The sequence below is a fragment of the Rhododendron vialii genome, chromosome 1a, assembly GCF_030253575.1.
Source record: "Rhododendron vialii isolate Sample 1 chromosome 1a, ASM3025357v1".
NCBI lineage: Eukaryota > Viridiplantae > Streptophyta > Magnoliopsida > Ericales > Ericaceae > Rhododendron > Rhododendron vialii.
In genome coordinates, this window is record NC_080557.1 from 23,370,460 (window position 1) to 23,390,112 (window position 19,653).

A 19,653-nucleotide genomic window follows, 5' to 3' on the forward strand; every position below is an offset into this window, starting at 1 on the left:
AGCCAGACTCTATTTACGTTTTCAATGAAAATTGTCTATTTAACGTTTCCAAAATTCGGGGCTTTACAGGTGTGTTCCACTAACTACAATAAATTCTTATTTTTTAAATAAGTGCTTAATTTTTAAATTAAAGGTGGTGTATTGTGAGAGAATGGTCTGTCTCGTAAACTGGAATAAGTACTTACAAAATAAAAACCTTAGCGAAACACAGCCTCATATTATAAGAAGTTGTTACATTAATAATATTTATAATAGTCTAAAATTAGATCTAATTTTCAAGAATATTTTAAAATCGGGGCCCCTCCCACCCCCAAGGTAGCTCCGCCCAATGAAAACGTTCAATCATGAACCAAATAATGATCTTGCGGGCGATGATGAATTTTTAAATACTATTTTAGTTAGTTTCTTCGTGGCCTTACAATGTCCGCTTTGGGTCTCTCTGATCGCGGTCCCCAATAAGTGTTCTTCCTAGTTATTACTCTCATTTCTCTTTTATTTCTCTCTACTCATAATCTTGTAAATCTCTCTCAAAATCCAAACCGAACAAAGCTTGTCCACGGGCCATGTGCATGAGAGCGTGCAAACTCCGTTATATTTTTTGAAAGTTGCTATACGTACAAGATTCTAGAAACAGACAGCGTGCACAGATGGGATTTGGACCTGTCTCGGGTCTCATAAAGATGATCGGAGCCGCTCATTTTGTTCAAAACGTCTCGTTTAAGGTCTCTATAAAAAATTAGTTCAGAAAAGGCCTATTTTTTAAGCAAAGTTTGGGTATTTCATAAACCCCCTTAGCGATATCCAAATGAACTGATTTTTTACAGAAATCTTAAACAAGACAATTTTAATAAAATGGGGGGCTCCGATCATTTTTGTGGGACCTGAGATAGGTTCAAATCCCATCTGTGCATGCTGTCTATTCTTTGAAATCTATACTGGTAGACTTTCCGATATATTTTTTAGCTTTATGTTAGGGGATGATGTGGTTAGATCGATGATGGGAAAGGGTAAGAGTAAGACAAGTGGAAGAATAAAAAAGAGAGACATGGGGAGGTTTTTTTGGGACATGTGAAAAGAGGGAAGAGGATGAGACATTTGAGAAACTTTTTAAAATTAAAAAACTTAGAGGATTTGAGGGTGAGAATTTGGAGGGAGATGCTAAATTAAAACACATCTGAACACACTTAAAAATTAACTTCTTTTTTTAAAAAAAAATATTGTCTAAAGACAAAAAATGTGCAACCCTATGCAACTTTTTTATTTCAGAAACCTATTTCATTCATACGTCTAATTTTTTTTTTCCTTTTCTTGCCATAAGTTGTGTGCTAAGCAGGTAAGCGAGTTAACTTACTATAAGCAATATCATATCAACACCCTCATCCAAGTGACATATATCCGGAAGCATATTTTATCCATTTAAAAACTTGGGAAATCAATTTTGTGGAACACCTCAATTTTTTTGCTACGAATTAGATGCTATCACTTGAGTTGAATTGGTAAAAGTTTTATAAAAGAAATGAGTTGAATTGTCCACTTCAGTTTGGAACGTTGGTTGCAATAAAGACATCTTTTTTACTCGTTCGCTCATTCCAAAAGCAAGGAAAAGACGAAAAGTAGGATTTGAAAAGGAAAATCGCGCCGTCGGTCCTCTAGCTTAACTGGTTTTATACTTTAGGTTCCTATAGTTCCAACTTCGTTAATTTGATCTTACAGTTCCTATTTGGTTTGATGTGGTATTACTTCCATTTACATCATTATTCTTCTACGAAATCGAACCAAATAACACAGATTTTAGCTAACATTTTTAAGTTTTGAGGGCTTTTTTTTTCTAGACATTGGAACGCCAACCTATCTAATTGAATAGCCAAACGATATGAGCTAATAACCAAATAATTTACTGGCCAATTTAACTAATTACCCAAATAACCCCATAATAGCTTTTCCTCCCTCCCCTCCAGGGACTACTCCACAGGTATTCGAATCCCCTTGATTCAAAAAATGTACTAATTCTTTATTTTTTACACATAATTTCAATTTTTTTTTTTTTTTGTAACATTGTTTCCATTGAATCATTGATGTGAAGCCAAAGTAAATGATAATTTACCTAAATTTGTAAATAAGTAGATAATCCAATTCAACAAATAAATAAATAAATCTCAGGCCCTACAAAATTTCGACCAAAATAAATATCTTTAGTTTATATATAGTGCTTGTTCTAAACAAAATTTTGATACTCCATCCGTCCCCATTCTTTTGTCCCTCGTCCTATTCCAACCGGATAAAAAACTAGTTATGACTTTTAATTGGTAATACTACTTATATTCAATATTGATCTTGTTTGATAGATCTCAATGAGATGTTTTCAAAATCACCTAAAAAATTATAGATTGCAAGATATAATCAATTGAAAAGTGGCACGAACTCCCAAAAGGGCCGAAAGAATGGGGACATAGGGAGTATATTTTTGTCATCTCTGAACTAAAATTTTAACGCCCCGATTTTCAAAACATTTAAAAGACAATTTTCCCAAAAGGAATTTCATAGATTTACTACATCATCCTTCCAAAAGCATATGTCACCATATTACGACTATATCAAATTTAATTTAAGTTCTCAAATTTGTCAAAATATTACAATTAAAAAATAAACTTTGAAGCTTCCAAAATAAAGTCAACTTAAATTAGTTAGAGCGACTAAACGTATGACAACCAAGGTTCTTCACCTTCGTCCACAGCAGGGTTGAACTCGGTCTGGTCGTACGGTTCTTCTGTTTCGTCTTCCGTACCTAGCGTTTGAATAGTAGAGCAACGTAGTACCGTGAGCGATTGACGCTCAATAGCTAAAACCTACTCAAAACCCATAACTTACAAATAATAGAATAAAATGCAATATAAATGACAACGCTGGGTTCCTGTTACTATTCTTCAACCTATGTGAAATCTAGGATCTCTACCTTGAGATCCGTCCTACCCTTAACCACCAAGCTATGGCCATGGCATGATTAAACTCCCTCCTTACTTGACCGTCCAGGAGCCCGGATGAAAGACCCTAAGCTATTTGCTTAGTAGAAATATTCATCCACGACTAACACAAGGAGAACAAACACGGTAAATTCCACCCCTTGCGCTTCAATCCCGTTTCTCAAAAGTTAATCATATAACCATGCCATACCCAGGATTCCGTAATCTCAGTAACCAAATCCAAATCAATCACCATGATCACCCATCCAGATATCTACCGGGACTATCCTCTAGAGCCCAGACTCAACCTGACTATGGGGCATGCACATCATATTTCATCTCATCATCAATTCACACATTAATTTTCTTTTTTCATTATTCTCGATCTAATCATCGTATCTATGGTGAATTCCTCACAACTTGGAACCAACCCGTGTCCTGATGTTCGATCATAATTGGTTCTCGGAATAATGTAAACTAACAATAAGCCATTAATTGTCTTTTCAGAGAATTGAAATCACATCTATGCAAGGTTAAATTAAGCTAACATATAAAAACATATCTCAGTAAAATGTCAACATTCATCATAAATCCTCGAATCACTACCTTAAACAAGTAAAAATATTCATGCATTTAGGAAGAGAAGGTTTACTACAGCTTGTAAGAAATTCTCATTTATAAAATAAACGCCATTCTGCTTGACCTTATCCATATAAATATTATGCAATCCTCTTCTTTTTAATATCACATTTCCTTACAGGCATATATATTCCCACTTTTCTAGGAAACTTAATTAATTAGTGTACATGTAACATTAACTTAAACACTTGACATTTTAAGTTACAAATGCCGAACTATACTCCCGCGCTGTTCTAAGTCATTTAATCCAGTAAAATCACATACATAGAGCACTTAAAATCTACATTAACCTACTATAAATATATTTAGGGAGATAAGTTTTAACTACGTACCTCGGTCGGATAGTTCTATCGGCAAGCGACGGATATGGCTGTGAAGTTGGTGGGTTGAACGTACAGTGACAGGACTCCGTTGGTGGCCGGTTCGGGGCTGTTATGAGGTGGAAACAGGGCTGGTTTGCAGGTGATTCTTCAGATTGTTTCGGAGCTAAAACGGGGCGGAATGGTGCATGTTTGGAACTAGTTTACTAGCTAGGCTGCTTTCGAAATAGTTTTCGGGGCTGGTTAATTTGGACCTGTTTTTCGGGGGTGTTGTGTGGCGGGAACGACTGTTTTTCGGAGCTGTTTAGCAGCTGGTCTAGCGGTGGTTTGTGGAGGTTTAAATGGTGGAGTGCGACGGAGGTGCCAGATAGAAATGGAAAGGAAAGGGGAAATGCTGGTGGTGGAGTTTGTAGTGTAGGAGATGAAGAAGAAAGTATATATATATATATATATATATATATATATATATATATATATATATATATATATATATATATATATATATATGTGTGAGCATGCATTTAAGAGTGTTTTAGCCTTTTCTCTCTCTCCTTCTAAGCCGAAAAGTGGAATGCAATGGGATGGAGTTGCTTTGGGTTTCAAAGGAGTTTTGGGTTGGTGATAAGGGTAGCCACGTGCGGGAGACAAAGCAATTGAAAGAGAGGGTTTCCGGGGAAGTGCAGGTACGTACTAGGGTACGTGGCTTAGGAATTATATTAAGTATTATGTTTTGTTCATAGATTTTAGATATATCTAGCTTGTTGACTTAAGAAAATAATACGATAGGTTACTATATATACATATGTATGTAACGTGCACATACATATATATATATATGTAATGTATCCAAACCCTCTTATATATGTACACACATTACAACATGTTATATAAATAATTGCACAACCACACAAAATAAAACTTTATTTATTTTTTAATAGAAATGTAATTCTAAAATTTGGACCGTACGTTACAAAAATTTTGGAGATGCCCTTACTCCCCTCCATCCTGTTACAAACTCTTAATTTCTTCCCCCAGTTGACATTCTCATATTTTTTTTGTCGATCGTGACTCTAAAAATTCTCACTAGGGTCATTAATTTACAAGCTTTAATTGTCTTTATTTTGAAACAAGAGTAACTTTACATGCTGGAAGGTTTTATAATAGTAACAATATATAACACTACCAATCTATAAAAAGAAACTAATTCCAACCATATAAATATTTCTACAAAATATCCTACTCCTTTTACAGAAGAACCACTTTGGCTGATTGAATCGCTAGTCATTTTTTAATTTGGGACAATTGTGCCCCTCAATTGCTGGCCAGCATTACTACCATAGTGAAAGTATAACATCTTAGTTTTTAATTGAATGAAATCCTAAATAAGTATTCTACTAAAAAGGTTTTGAAGTTGAAATGATTTTTGGAGGGAGAGGGAGGAAAGCTCATCGACATAAACCGTCAAAAGTTTGGACACTATACAAATAACATTATTTTGTGCTCTTGCCTCATTTTTGGAATCAAAGAGCATTTTGATGGTGTCAACCAAAGGCTGATTCAAAACTCATACAACAACATTATTACTCTGTCTGGAATGGGATCAACTTACCCCACATATTTACATATTGGCATTGGCCTTGGTTGTCGTTGTTACTTGTACGTTGTTCGGCTATATGTGAGTAGCTTTGAATATGAAATAGAGGTGTTTTCCATCACAAACAATATTTCTAATCACCATCCGATATGAATTTGTTCCATCCTCAAAAGGTTATATCTTTTTATACTCCCTATTGTCGTACTATTGATGAATGTACAAGAGAGAATAAAATATACTACCTCTCATGCGATTCATGTATATATTCATATATTTATGCATAAAAGAAAATTGTGATATCTTACGTGTGTGTAGATTGAGCATGTGAGTTTACATATTATCCTATACCTAGGTTTTGTAGGAGACGTGTTTCTAGAATTTTAATAGAGGGACTGCATTGAAAAAAGTGGAAGTGGGTGAGGCATTGATGATGATGAGCTTAAAATACTAGGGACCGAAATGATATAACGTTTTAATATTTTCACCAATGGGAAATTTCACTCAACCGTTTTCTCTCCTCCCTCCCTCTCTCTCTCTCTCTCTCTCGCTTTCTTCTTTGTCTTTTTGTCGATTCGGAATTTCACATCTGTTCCATTTAAACATCCATGTGAAGGTACTTTTTCTTTGCCTCCAATTTTCTCTTTCTGTCTGCTGGCCTTTCTGTGTAAATCTCTATCTTGTTAGCTTGGTTTTTGAAACTCAAGAATGAGTTGTATTATTTGTGATATTGGATCAACTGATTAACAAAAACATTTCTTCTTCTTCTTCTTGTTCTCTCTCTCTGGGTTTTGTTGTGGATCTTTATAGAATTGAATCCAACAAGAATCTTAAATAGGTGTAAAGAATCAAACCCTTTTGATATACTATCCTTGTGGTATTTGTGTTAATTGTTCACTTTTCAAGTTTGTTCTCACACATGTACAGAAAACCTCAATAGAACACCATACATATACATCAAATGGACAATTACAACAATCCTTCTTCTTCATACCCTTACAATAATCCTGCCCCTGGATACTCTCATGTTCCACCTTCATACCCACCTCCCAATTCTGGTCCATACCCTCCTCTCAATTCTGGCCCATACCCTCCTCCTGCCTATCCCCCTGCTCCTTATTACCCTCATGCTGGCCCTCTTCCCTATCTCTACCCCCGTCCGGTTTCCAATCCCTTCCCTCCGGAATACCCGTACCCTCCTCCCTCGCATTCCGGCCCCCTTCACTATCCATCAAACCAAACATACACAACCCCGCCCATTTCCACTCCCCCACCTCAGCCAACCCTAACTCACCAGAGTAGTTTCCCATATGGTTCATCTCATCACCATTATCAACCCTCCGCGCCCTTGTCCTATCCGCCTCCAGAAACTTACTCCAATGCCCCATCTTGGGTTGGTAGTTTTTCCGATAATAGCCCCATTTACCCACCACCTTATCCACCCATAGATGATCTCTTATCTAAGGCTCGCATATCCGATAATTCTGCGTCCCCACCAGCGCCTTCAGCACCACCGGTGTCAAGTTCTCCCCTTACATTGCACGCTTCTAGTACAAAGTATGACACCCAAGGGGACATTTATGGGTACTCTAATTCGTCGTTTTCTCATTCGGGTGATTTGTCGTTTTCTCATTCGGGTTCAATTGATTCGTCTGCTCATCCTGCTTTAACCCATTCAACCTCATTTCTTGACTCCCCCCATAGTCAGAGTTTGCAAATTGTGCCGTTTCCAACTTCTAAAGGGTCCTTGAAAGTTTTGCTCTTACATGGGAACTTAGATATTTTGGTTGACAAGGCCGAAAACCTTCCAAACATGGACATGTTTCATAAAACATTAGGAGATGTCTTTAACAAGCTACCCGGGAATATGAGTACCAAGATTGAAGGCAGTGTTCATAAAATCACCAGTGATCCATATGTCTCCATTTCGGTGACGAGTGCAGTGATTGGGAGGACTTACGTCATTAGTAACAGCGAAAACCCTATTTGGATGCAACGGTTTTATGTTCCTGTAGCACATTATGCTGCTGAAGTGCACTTTCTTGTTAAGGACAGTGATGTTGTGGGATCCCAACTCATGGGAGTTGTGGCAATTCCAGTAGAACAAATATACTCGGGGCAAAAAGTCCAGGGTGTCTATCCAATTCTGGGCACTAATGGAAAACCCTGCAAACCGGGAGCTGTTTTGAGCCTCTCGATTCAATACACACCGATGGAGAGATTGAGTATTTATCACCATGGAGTTGGAGCGGGTCCCAATTATTTTGGGGTTCCTGGGCCTTATTTTCCTCTTCGGAGAGGTGGAATAGTGACTCTTTATCAAGACGCCCACGTACCTGATGATTTCCTTCCTAATTTGAAGCTTGATAATGGGATGCAATATGTGCAAGGGAAGTGCTGGCATGACATCTTTGTTGCAATTCGTCAAGCGCAACGTTTGATTTATATTACTGGGTGGTCTGTATGGCACAAAGTTAAACTGGTCAGGGATGGTGGTCATGCATCAGATTTCACATTGGGAGATCTTTTGAAGTCAAAGTCACAGGAAGGAGTGAGAGTGTTGTTGCTTGTTTGGGATGATCCAACTTCAAGGAGCATCTTAGGTTACAAAACAGTGAGTAATCTACCCTGTATGACATAATGAGATACTTTGATTGCAATTACATATTTGAGTGTCTTTTAGGAGTGATGTGTGATCTGTTCTTTGTATCTAGTTCACTGCTAGGGCTCCATATGCATGGAGTTTACTTTTGATCCCTGAACTGCAAACACGCACACTGAATGTCTCCACTTTTTGACATTGTGCAAACTCAGTAACGCTTAATCGCCACATTATGACAATCAAGTACATTTCCCCACTTGCTGACATTAAAGTAATCTCCATTATTAGATGTCTTTGTGCAAAATCTCATGAAAAAATCTCCATGTTGTGGTGTGATCTTATCCATGTGGAACCAAAGTTACACTTACAAGCATCACTAGTTGTCTTATTTTACGATCACACAAGATAATGGGACTGGTATTCGCAGCAGCTAAATTTGGAAATTGATCAGTTTACCAGCCTCAGACATGTGTTGATAGTTTGAGTTTCCATTACATACATAGCATGTCTTGTCAATATTCATTCTTGTCCACATGATTATTCTTTATTTAAAGATGTTGACTTTGACTGCATATGCATTATGTTCCTGTATCTACATGTGGATCCTCATATTTGTGTCTTATATAAGAACAATTGAGATTTGCTCAAGTTAAACCTTTTCCCAACATATCCTGTCAAAATAATGGGTTTCGTGTCTATGGTCCAAAAGTGTTCGGAGATTTATCTTTTCTTCAGACACTAATTCTTGAAAAATGCAGGATGGAATCATGCAAACACATGACGAAGAAACTCGCCGATTTTTCAAGCATTCTTCAGTTCAGGTGCTACTTTGTCCCCGCACTGCTGGAAAGAAGCACAGCTGGGTCAAGCAGCGGGTATGATAGAATAAGTAATCTTCTTTTTTATGCCTATTGCTTTACACTTTCCCGCCTAAGCGATTGTTTTATGTTATGAGCTATGAGTCTTATGACAGTGGGAAACCAGACACTAACAATGAGAAAGCATAACTTAGCCATGTTTGTTTCCACTTGAAAAAGTAAACTTTCTAAAAGTTATCTTTTCGTGCGTATTTGGAGAATTTTTAACTCACAAAGCAATAAACTAGTGACCTTAGAAGTAAACCAAATAGCTTACCCTTTTGAAGTCAACCATAGCATGTGCATGAAAATTTTCAGCCGCATAAGCTGAAAATAATTGGAAAGAACAGGCCTGGACGTTTTCTTTTCTTTTCTTTCCTGCTAATAACAGGCCTGGACTTAGTGGAGCTTAATTCTTAGTCCAATCTCGATCAGAGGAGGACATGGTGGTTGCATTTTGCAGCCGCCATTAGGTCAGAAGGACACTGGTGCTGTGTAGTTACCGAAAATGGATATAATGGGTTTAACTTCAATTCTGAATTAGTTTCTCTCCTGACTTAGCATTCAGGAGGATCCCCTTACATCACTTAATTATTATTTTTCTACTACTTTGCTTATTGTTCTGTGGTAGCTTGGTACTTGTTAGTTATTCTCCTGCTGGACCAGAAGTACCACATGATGTGAACAATGTCTGTAGCTTTTCCCATCCTTACCCTGATCTATAAACTCCTTTTGATCTAGAACTCCTGAACTGCTAATTATCCTCATAATAAGACTGCTGGAGGTTTGCTTTGCCTGTATGCTTCTTCAGTCTGTAGTATCTGGTGAGTATGAGGACAATTGAATTACATTTTCTCTTTTTTATTATCAGGAAGTTGAAACAATCTATACACATCATCAGAAAACTGTTATTGTGGATGCTGACGCTGGCAATAATAGAAGAAGAATCACAGCTTTTGTTGGGGGACTTGATTTGTGCAACGGGCGATATGATACTCCACAGCATCCTATACTTAGGACCCTACAATCTGTGCATAAAGATGACTTTCACAACCCTACCTACACGGTACTTTTGCACTTTTTATATTTGCCATTGCAGATTTGCAGTAGCTAAACAGTTAAAATTTTTACTTTTTTTCAAGTTTTCTTTCTTTATGTGATTTTGACACAACCTTAAGGAGCAATGTCCTGGTTGTTAGCCTTCGCTACATAGGTTTCATAGTACTAGCCACTTTTCAACAAAAAAGAACAACTTGCACTTCTCAGTTAAACAGCGGCTTTCTTGTTTTAAAACTTTTTCTGTGTAAGCATTTGTGTGTTGTTACGGAACAGGGGAGTGTTGCTGGTTGTCCAAGAGAACCATGGCATGACTTGCACTCTAAGATTGATGGTCCAGCAGCGTATGATGTTCTGACCAACTTTGAGGAGCGCTGGTGTAGGGCTTCTAAACCCTCCGGTATCAAGAAACTTAAGATGTCTGACGATGATGCTTTACTAAGAATAGAAAGGATTCCTGACATAATCGGGGTCGCTGATGCTCCTTGCTGTAGTGAGAGTGATCCTGAGGGTTGGCATGTTCAGGTAGATTATTCACATATAACTAATGGAATGGCCAGTTTGTATGTTTAAATTGAAGCATAGGATTGGACTATAAATCAAAGGGGGCCACATGCCTGTCCAGTTTGACTTTTGCTGCTGGGATTAAATATCCATCACATATTACATCGCACAAAACGTCGATACATGTAACCTGGGATGGGATATTATTGGCCCCTGATTGTTGATCTGAGATCAGTTACCTAGATTTTCCTCCCTCCGTCCCAAAGTGCTTGCCCCCTACGAAAAGTAGAGCGATTTTGAGATAAAAAATTAAAGAACTTTCATGCAAAAAAAACCAAAATAAAATTCTTCACGAGTTCTTTAATTTAATGCTAAAAGAAATATAAAATATTACATAGGAAAGTACTTTATCTTATCCTAAAATTGCACGACTTGTCGTAGGGGGGCAGGCAGCCAGCAATTTGAGTTGGAGGGAGCATATCTTTTCACTATTAGTCCAATCAAACAAACAATGCCACATTGTATTCAGAGTGAACGAGTCAGAATTGAAATGGTTTAGTGGTGACGATGTACTTACATTCCTCTCATTTTGTGACTTCCGTAAAAGCAGATTTTTCGATCCATTGATTCAAATTCTGTTAAAGGGTTTCCAAAGGATCCAAAAGAAGCTATCCACAAGGTGGGCGTTAACTGTGTTTCATAATTGTTTTATTATTGCCTTGATTTTTTTGGAATTTAATTGGTTGCTTTCTCTCCAGAACCTGATATGTGGGAAGAATGTACTTATTGATATGAGCATACATACAGCGTATGTTAAGGCTATTCGTGCTGCTCAGCAGTTTATCTATATTGAAAATCAGTATTTCATAGGGTCTTCTTTCAACTGGAACTCCTCCAAAGATTTGGGTAAGGAGCTATTCTTTACATGTAAAAATCATTTCTCAGTCCTGAAGCTAACCTACACCAGATTAAACTGTTTGATTTACCTGTTTTTCGCTGTATCGATGGAATATGAGTTGACCAACTTAAACAGGGTACCTGGTTTTTCCACAGTGATTCGTAGACAATATTCTGGCACTACTCGTTAGGTGCCACAAATTGATGCAATTTAAGCACCATTTGTGTACTTGAGAGTGGTTGATGTGCGGTAGATGTTAGGGAAATGCTCAAATGATGATTTCTCTAATTTGGTTTACCAGAGTTAGTCGATCTTATCTGTGGTGATTTGGATTATGAACATAGAAGTTATCCTCTCAACATGTCTCTTCTTTTTACACTGTTCTGCTTCATATGACTATGGAAGCTCCTTATTTGATCTCATTGAGGGGTTGACTCTTCATTGTCTATGTGAGTTTGTTTATATTTTGGTTGAGTACAAACACATACTTCAGTAACCAATGGGCAGGAAAACAGCCAGAAATGACGAAACTAGTCCCTCCTGGCCACTTACTATTAGGCAGAAATAAACAAGCATATGAAGAAATGACAAATCAACCGTCCTTGAAATTGTTAGTCATGTGTTCATGGTGTGGTCTATATGTTCTCTTTTTTCTGTGGTACATATGTTTGTAGTGAAAGGGTGATATGACAATAATAGTTTCTTTCCTGAGCTTTATGGTCAAAATTTTGTTACCGATACAGATTCTGAGCATATCGCATTGCTACAGGTGCAAACAATTTGATTCCCATGGAAATTGCCCTTAAAATTGCTAGTAAAATCAGAGCACATGAGAGGTTTGCAGTTTACATTATTATCCCAATGTGGCCAGAAGGCAATCCAACAGGTGCTGCTACACAAAGGATTTTATTTTGGCAGGTAGGGAGCACTTATGACCTCAACTCATATATCATAGTTTGTGACACTTTTTTTTTCTTCTTAAGGGAAGCTATGGAGATGGATGACTTTTTTTGGGTGCTAGAATAATTGCTACTTCTGTTTTCATTGGTTTTGTTCACGTTGCAGTGCAAAAGTAAGGTTGTGTTTGGATTATGGATTTGGTAATCAAAAGAATCTGAATTCATTTCTTTGGGCCCCTATCATTTTCCTTTTCCCTGGAAATTCCTTCACAAATCCGCGATCCAGACACAGCCTTTATGTTCGTGATGCTTTGATTTATTGAGTTCAGATTTTAATAAATGTATTCGGAACCTAGTGAAAGAAGGAGAGAAGGAAGAATGGATTTTTATTTAGAAAGGAGGGAAATTCAAATGAAAAGAGATGGAAAATTTAGATGAAGAGATGAAATTCATTTCTCCAGTATTGCACTTAAGAAGGGCCATTTTGCCCTTATTTGGCATTAACATGGAGTATCATGTACAGAACAAAACAATGCAAATGATGTACGAAACCATTTACAAGGCTTTAGCGGAGGTTGGGCTGGAGGATGCGTTCACCCCTCTAGATTATTTGAACTTCTTCTGTCTTGGCAACCGTGAAGTCGCAGGCAGAGATAATTCATTTGTGGAAAATTCTGCTCCGGCAAACACCCCTCAGGTCTCCTTTTCTTTATTCTCCAAACAACATATTGTGTAGCATATGATTTTGATCTCTTGTTCTAGTATTAGAAGATGCCAGGTCGGTAACAGTGAGCTCTTTCAAATTGAACAATGTCTTAGAAATTTTGTCTGTGATGCTTTAGTTTAGTGAGTTCAGATATTTATGAATGTGTTTGGAACCCGGGGAGAGAACAAAAACGAAAGAAAGAATAGTAATTTTCCTTCTTCTGTGTTCAGTTTCTGATTTAGAAATGAGGGAAATTTCAAAGAAAAAGCAATAATACTAATGTTCCTTCTCACTTTCTTTTCCTCCATTTTCTTTGTTCAGTTATTATTTTCTTTCCTCTTTTCTTCAGAACCAAACAAGGGAAAGTTAAATTTTCTCATCTTCCCTTTCCCTTTTTTTTGCAAAATCAAACAAAATAAAGTAGTATTTTGTTAATGATTTCTCCTTCACTGTAGTTCCTTTCCTTTCTCTTCTTTTCTCTTTCTTTCCACAATTTCCAAACACAGTGTTAGTCGCTGGGTCCAAATTGGTGACTTAATTTTTATGGTCATCTATATCTCAGTGGTTCCGCTCCTTGTCTATGGTGTAAATTCTGTAAGGTGATTTCAGGCACTGAGCCAGAAGAGCCGAAGGTTCATGATTTATGTTCATTCGAAAGGAATGATAGTGGACGATGAGTATGTAATCTTGGGGTCTGCAAACATCAATCAGCGATCAATGGAGGGCACCAGAGACACTGAGATTGCAATGGGAGCGTACCAACCTCATCATACTTGGGCAAAAAAACTACGTAGTCCACAGGGACAGGTTAGCATTTGTATTGGAAGAATACTTACTTCTTTGATGTTCATCTTTTGGTTTTGAATCTTTTGATCAACCTTTCCACAAATGATCAACTCTAGAAAGCACTAAGTGCTATCTGAATGAGTTTGACATGAGAATGGCATTTGCATTATGTTTGTGATAATTGAAAATGGACGAATTACACGATTAAGTATTGAGCACAATTGTGATAAATGAATGGAATGCGTAATTGATCACTTCTTGGACTTCTGAAAAGCAACAGATTCAGAAATCCATCTTCATTATGACGGGTGGCATGAACTCATTTCAGATTCCTATGGAACCTACCTTCAATTTTTTTTTCGTGTGGGAATGTATGTTTTGCAGATATATGGATACAGGATGTCACTGTGGGCAGAGCATCTTGGAACAATAGAGAACTGCTTTATGCAACCCGAGAGTCTTGAGTGTGTGAGAAAGGTTAGATCAATGGGTGAGATGAACTGGCAACAATTTGCGGCTGATGAGGTGACAGAGATGAGGGCCCACCTCCTAAAGTACCCAGTTGACGTTGATCATAAGGGCAAGGTGAGCCCCCTTCCTGGATGTGAAAATTTTCCAGATGTGGGTGGGCGCATCGTTGGATCGTTTCTTGCCATTCAAGAAAATTTAACTATTTGATCTCTACTCATCAGTTCATATTCCTCTTGTAAACTAATGTGAAGTTGATAGTGATTGAAATGGAGATGAATGCAAACAGAATCAGGAGCAGGAAGATTAGTGTTGTTCCACTTTCTTCTTTTATGCTTTTTCTGGTTTCTGGGTTGCCACCCCCTTTGAAAGTGGGACTAATTTCCACATGTACAAGATTATTGTAACATTATAGAATTACCTGAACCTGACCCAGTTTTGTGAGATAATGTGATGTTTTGTTGTTTGTACTGCTATGTCTATAACTACAGTGTCAAAACAAATATTCTGGTGGTACCCCCAGCAGGAAAAGAATTATATATGTACATACTTACATATCTTGTACCAGTGATAAGAGTATATGTGATTGGTTTGGTATTTTGGTGTAAGATGAAACTGGCAAGCATATGCACTCTTGGAGGTGGAAGGTTGCTTCCATTCAACATCTTTTGAACAATTTGAGGTGAAATAGGAACATTATCTTATCCGATGTGAATGATTAAAAAAAAGACCCAAAATGTAAGTGGTAAGATTATAAATGCGGACATCATAGCATTGCTCTTGTTTTACCGTAATGTAACACACCTTAGAAACATTTCTCTTGTATTTTATCCCCCATTCAATTCCCAGGAAATAAAAGTAAACTAACGAAACATACAAGTTTTCCTTTGTTTATTGTTGAGTCAATTACATAGTAGCGTTGAATTGGAGGTTGAATCTATGGTACATATCCCTTTCAAAAGATGAAGATACAATTAGGTCATAATTAGGTATTAGAAGACAAGTACGCCCATGACAGTATATTTGTAACGACCCTGATTTTTGGTAAATAAAAATTTTATTAAATATTTTAATTTTATTTTAATTACTTAGAATTTGCTTTTTAAGATTTCTTTTAATTTCTAATAATCCGTCATAATTAGATTTGAGATTTATAAAATTATATCTTTTCGCATCGGATAATTTAGTCCTTTTCATAAAGACAAGTATGCTTATAGAAGCACTTGTATATTTTTCTAATGAGTAAAATAAAATCTTTAAATTATATTTATTGGCTAGAAATCCTACTTGGCAAGTAGAATTAGCTTCCAACCGATTAGTTAGAGAAACCTAAGTACCAATTCAACCTAGTTACATTTCCCTAATCCTAGATGAACCTTTTTACCATCCTTGAATCTTATGAACCTTTTCAAACCCTAATTAAAGTAATCATTATACTTCATGACTAGTCATTTCAAGACCTTACTTATTATCATTACCTTCTACCCATTGGATAATAGTTCTTGGGGTAATTTTTATCCTTTGAGTAATCGAAATAAGACTTCCTATTATCTAGAAAATAGTGCTACCATGGACTTGTCTAATCAAGACCAAGACCAAGTTTATTCTTCCAAACAACTATGATTATATATTGTAACATCAAGTAGCCCATAATTCATCATTACTTCATTTCTCCTTCCTACAAGTAACCTTGAGATACATATACATATATACATATATGTATGTATATCACCCTAAAAATTTCCTAGAAAGGCTACTTGGAAGCTTTATTCATTCTTTTCCATTCACTTGTCATTTTCCCCACTCATCATTGTGTTTTCTTAATCAAATCACTTTCCTAGAAAGTGCATTGCTCTTTCTCTCCATTGAAATGTCACTTTCAAAAAGATATTTTTTTCAAAGAATATTCCTTCTCATCATTTCCTCTTTAACCATTGGGCAATAGTTTGTAGGGTAATTTTTATCCTTCGAGTAAAATGAATAAGACTTGCTAATGAATACATAGATTTGACAAGACCTAGACTTGACATGCATGCAAGCCTTACCATAATCATAAACCTAGCTAATCATTTTCTCTTTCCTTGCAAGTAAACCCTCCAAGGACAAGACAAGACAAGACCAAAACCCTTCATGATAACCTAGATTTTGAACCTAGAATTGGATTGACAAGTGAGGGAAGGCTATGGCTTGATAAAAGGTGAGATTAGACAACACATGAAACAAAAAAATCAAGAGAGAGAGAGAGAGAGAGAGAGAGAGAGAGAGAGAGAGGAGCTTCATTTTCCTATAAATAGGACCCTTGTCCAAGCATTCAACTCACATCTTCAAGCCTTTCAACTTCTCTCTCTAGAAATCCTTGTGTTCTTGCTTTGTTCTTACTTGTTCTTCCTTTGTTCTGAGTTCTTCAAGAAACTCATCCAAGGTCGCCACTAAACCATCACTCGACCACCCCCTCGATCCAAAAAAAAGTTTAGTGGTTTAGTCAAGAACTAGTTTCGAGAGAAACCTTTTCTCTTTCGAAACTACCGGAAGTTTACCATAGGAAGTCACTCAGTCCGATAGCCGACTTACTTTTCCGTAGCCGCCCTACCGCCAAGAAGAACGGTAGAATCTTCTTATCCCCTATCTCTAAGTATAAATAGAAAAGTGTATATCGCTTGTATGTTTGAAATGCATGAGAATTTGAGAAGTGTTTTTTCTAAAAGCTTGAAAAGAGATGCGACTATTTTGAATGACTCGACTTTATTTTTCCGAAAAAACATATGTTGTTTTGAACTTCCCAAAAAGGAAGATAGAACGGATTTTGGAAACATAGACTTGAATGAAAGTATTTGTATTTTGATCTTAAGGATGGTTATGAGCATGTAAATGTGATTACTTGGATTACTTGTTTGATGTGTGATAAAGCATAAGTGGTATCTACTCAAAAGGTGTCCGTCCATGTGACACTATGCTTTATATTGTGTGCTAAATATTTGAACATGACTACATGATAATATGAGCATGATAAGTAATATAGAGTTGAATGATCTTGCTAGTTTAGTTTCAAGATTACAATGAATGATTTTATGTGTACATACGTAAAAAGTCCTACCGCGGAGTCTATGCATGTAACGAGACACAAAAATTGAGAAAGTAGAAACATGACACCTAGGGTGTGTTAAAGACAAGGTGTGGTTTTGAAACCCCAATGTGGCCAGACTTGCCCATTGTGTGGTGTGTGTGTGTGTGTTTTCGAAAACCCAATGAGAACCCGGAGCGGTGAAACCATTGTGGTATACTCGGGAACCCGGAGCGGCGGAACCGAGGGATGAATTGTGGTTTGGTTATCCGTGGAGAGGAGCCAACGCAATTGTTTTAATGATTTTCGAAAAGCCCAAATGGGAACCCGGATCGGTGGAACCATTGTGGGATACTCTGGAATGCGGAGCGGCGGAACCGAGAGTTTTGAATTGCGGATTGGTTATCTGTGGAGAGGAGCCAATGCCAAATTCTATGATTTGTGTGCCAATGGGAACGGGGGCGGAGCCAGGATTTTCGATAAGTGGGGTCGAAAATTTGAACTATGTATGATTCACTTTTTCTAAGTTGCTATTTGAAAGGAACAATCAAATTAACAAGTTAATCAAAAAGTAGATATATATTAATAACAATAACAATGAAACGCTATTCACGTTTTGGGGATTTTTGTGAGTGGAAATTCTATTTTATCTCCTCTTTTTCCTAAATACAAAACCCTTATATATGGGTTGGGGCAAAAATAAATTTTAAAGGGGGGTCAAATGAGTAAAAATTGGGTGAAAATTATACCGATCTCTAAAAAAATTTGGGAGGCAACGGGGTCAGCTGCCCCCCCTTGATTCTTAATCCCTCCGCCCCTGAATGGAAACCCGGAGCGGCGAAACCATTGTGAGGATACTCGGGAACCCGTAGCGGCGGAACCGAGGTTGGGTGTGTAAAAACGATTTTGGAAATGTTGATTTGGTATATGAAAAATGGAGACACGGTCTACGACAAGTCGCGTAGAAGAAACTCAGAAAATCATGGACACCAACGTTAGAATAGTGAATATGGATGTGTCATTGTTAACTGTTTTGTTAAATATGCATGTACTATGTGGAAATCGTTAATTTTATGATATATTGTTTGTAAGTTAAGGGTTAATGGGTATGGATTATTCTATTGAGCTCTTATAGCTCATGGTGTTACCTTTGGTGACCCTGATATATTATACTGGGGGCGACGCTGGTATAATGTATCAGACTTTGTAGATGATCAGGGTGAGCTATACACCTTGGAGGCTTTCGGAGCCGAAGAGCTGGCAAGAATAGAGGAGCAGACAGAGCTGTAGTTAGAAACCTTAGTTTCCCTTCCCTTGTGTAATAAAAGTACTCTCATGGGAGTTATGATGTAATAATGAGCCAGACCCTATTTAAGTTTTTAATAAAAATATTTATTTAACGTTCCCAAAATTAGGGGCGTTACAATATTGTTTATTTCAATTAAATGTTAAAGTCAAATACGATAGGCATGATTTAAGGGATTTGTGTACTATTCAAAATCCTCTCAAAAAAATTTGTGGAAAGGATTAGCATGGACTAGAAAAGTTAAACATTAGTATTTGGTAATCACATTCGGCGATCATTTTGGATACCATGTGATGTATTATCAATGTATTGGTAGAATTTGTCTCATTTGCCATATGTAATGGAGCACATTCTACCTATATAATGGTGACATGTGATTGCCAAAATGTGATGAACAAATATGATCACCGTAGCATTGCTCAAATTTAATGTTTGGCATGTAGCTTTCGTAAAGTAGGAGTAGGTGTAAACTTCTGATATGTTGCAGCAATCATACAAAAGGAAGGGACAGTAAAGATGGTAATCACTAAATCCTGGAAATATTCTAGGGTGTATTATTAGGGAGTCGGACAAGTGATTTTGGGCTGTTTTTGCTACTTGCAACCATGCATGAATCATGATATGTTCCTTCACTACACTGGGCATGTTAGTTTGGCGGGATTTTATTACTAAAGTAACTTAAGTTAGACAGGATATCTACTGCCATTGGACTATTCGTGAGCGATTAATAATATCACCAGTGGCGGACACATAATTCATATAATTCATACATAGTAAGGACTCGAACAAGTGTATGTCTATAGAAGTAACAAAAAAATACATTTAATGGTTAAATATTGCTACTTGGTTGATCTAAGTTTGTGTATTTATACACGCGAAACTAAAAAATTGTTGATAACTTGGAATTCTATGGAGTGTTTCCACAAATATGTACTTAATTTAAGAATTTTTTTTCTTCAAGGGCCAATCTTATAGAACTTCTGTAAATTAACCCGAAAAA

The 19,653-nt window shown here is 37.0% G+C and overlaps 1 protein-coding gene across 2 annotated transcripts; it reads left to right on the forward strand.

The window, feature by feature from the left end:
• The first annotated feature begins 6,029 nt into the window (after positions 1–6,029).
• On the forward strand, positions 6,030–14,756 carry LOC131323231 (phospholipase D gamma 1-like). Of its 2 annotated transcripts, XM_058354925.1 has the most exons (10): positions 6,030–8,124; positions 8,871–8,987; positions 9,841–10,035; positions 10,302–10,550; positions 11,140–11,208; positions 11,288–11,435; positions 12,197–12,345; positions 12,850–13,023; positions 13,642–13,839; positions 14,203–14,756. In XM_058354925.1, exons 1-10 carry the CDS (start codon positions 6,472–6,474, stop codon positions 14,494–14,496), a joined length of 3,246 nt encoding a protein of 1,081 aa, XP_058210908.1. In that variant the 5' UTR covers positions 6,030–6,471; the 3' UTR covers positions 14,497–14,756. The 2 variants fall into 2 exon arrangements, with proteins under 2 accessions (XP_058210908.1, XP_058210912.1); XM_058354929.1 differs by lacking the exons at positions 13,642–13,839; positions 14,203–14,756 and having other exon boundaries at positions 12,197–12,313.
• Positions 14,757–19,653: the final 4,897 nt, after the last annotated feature.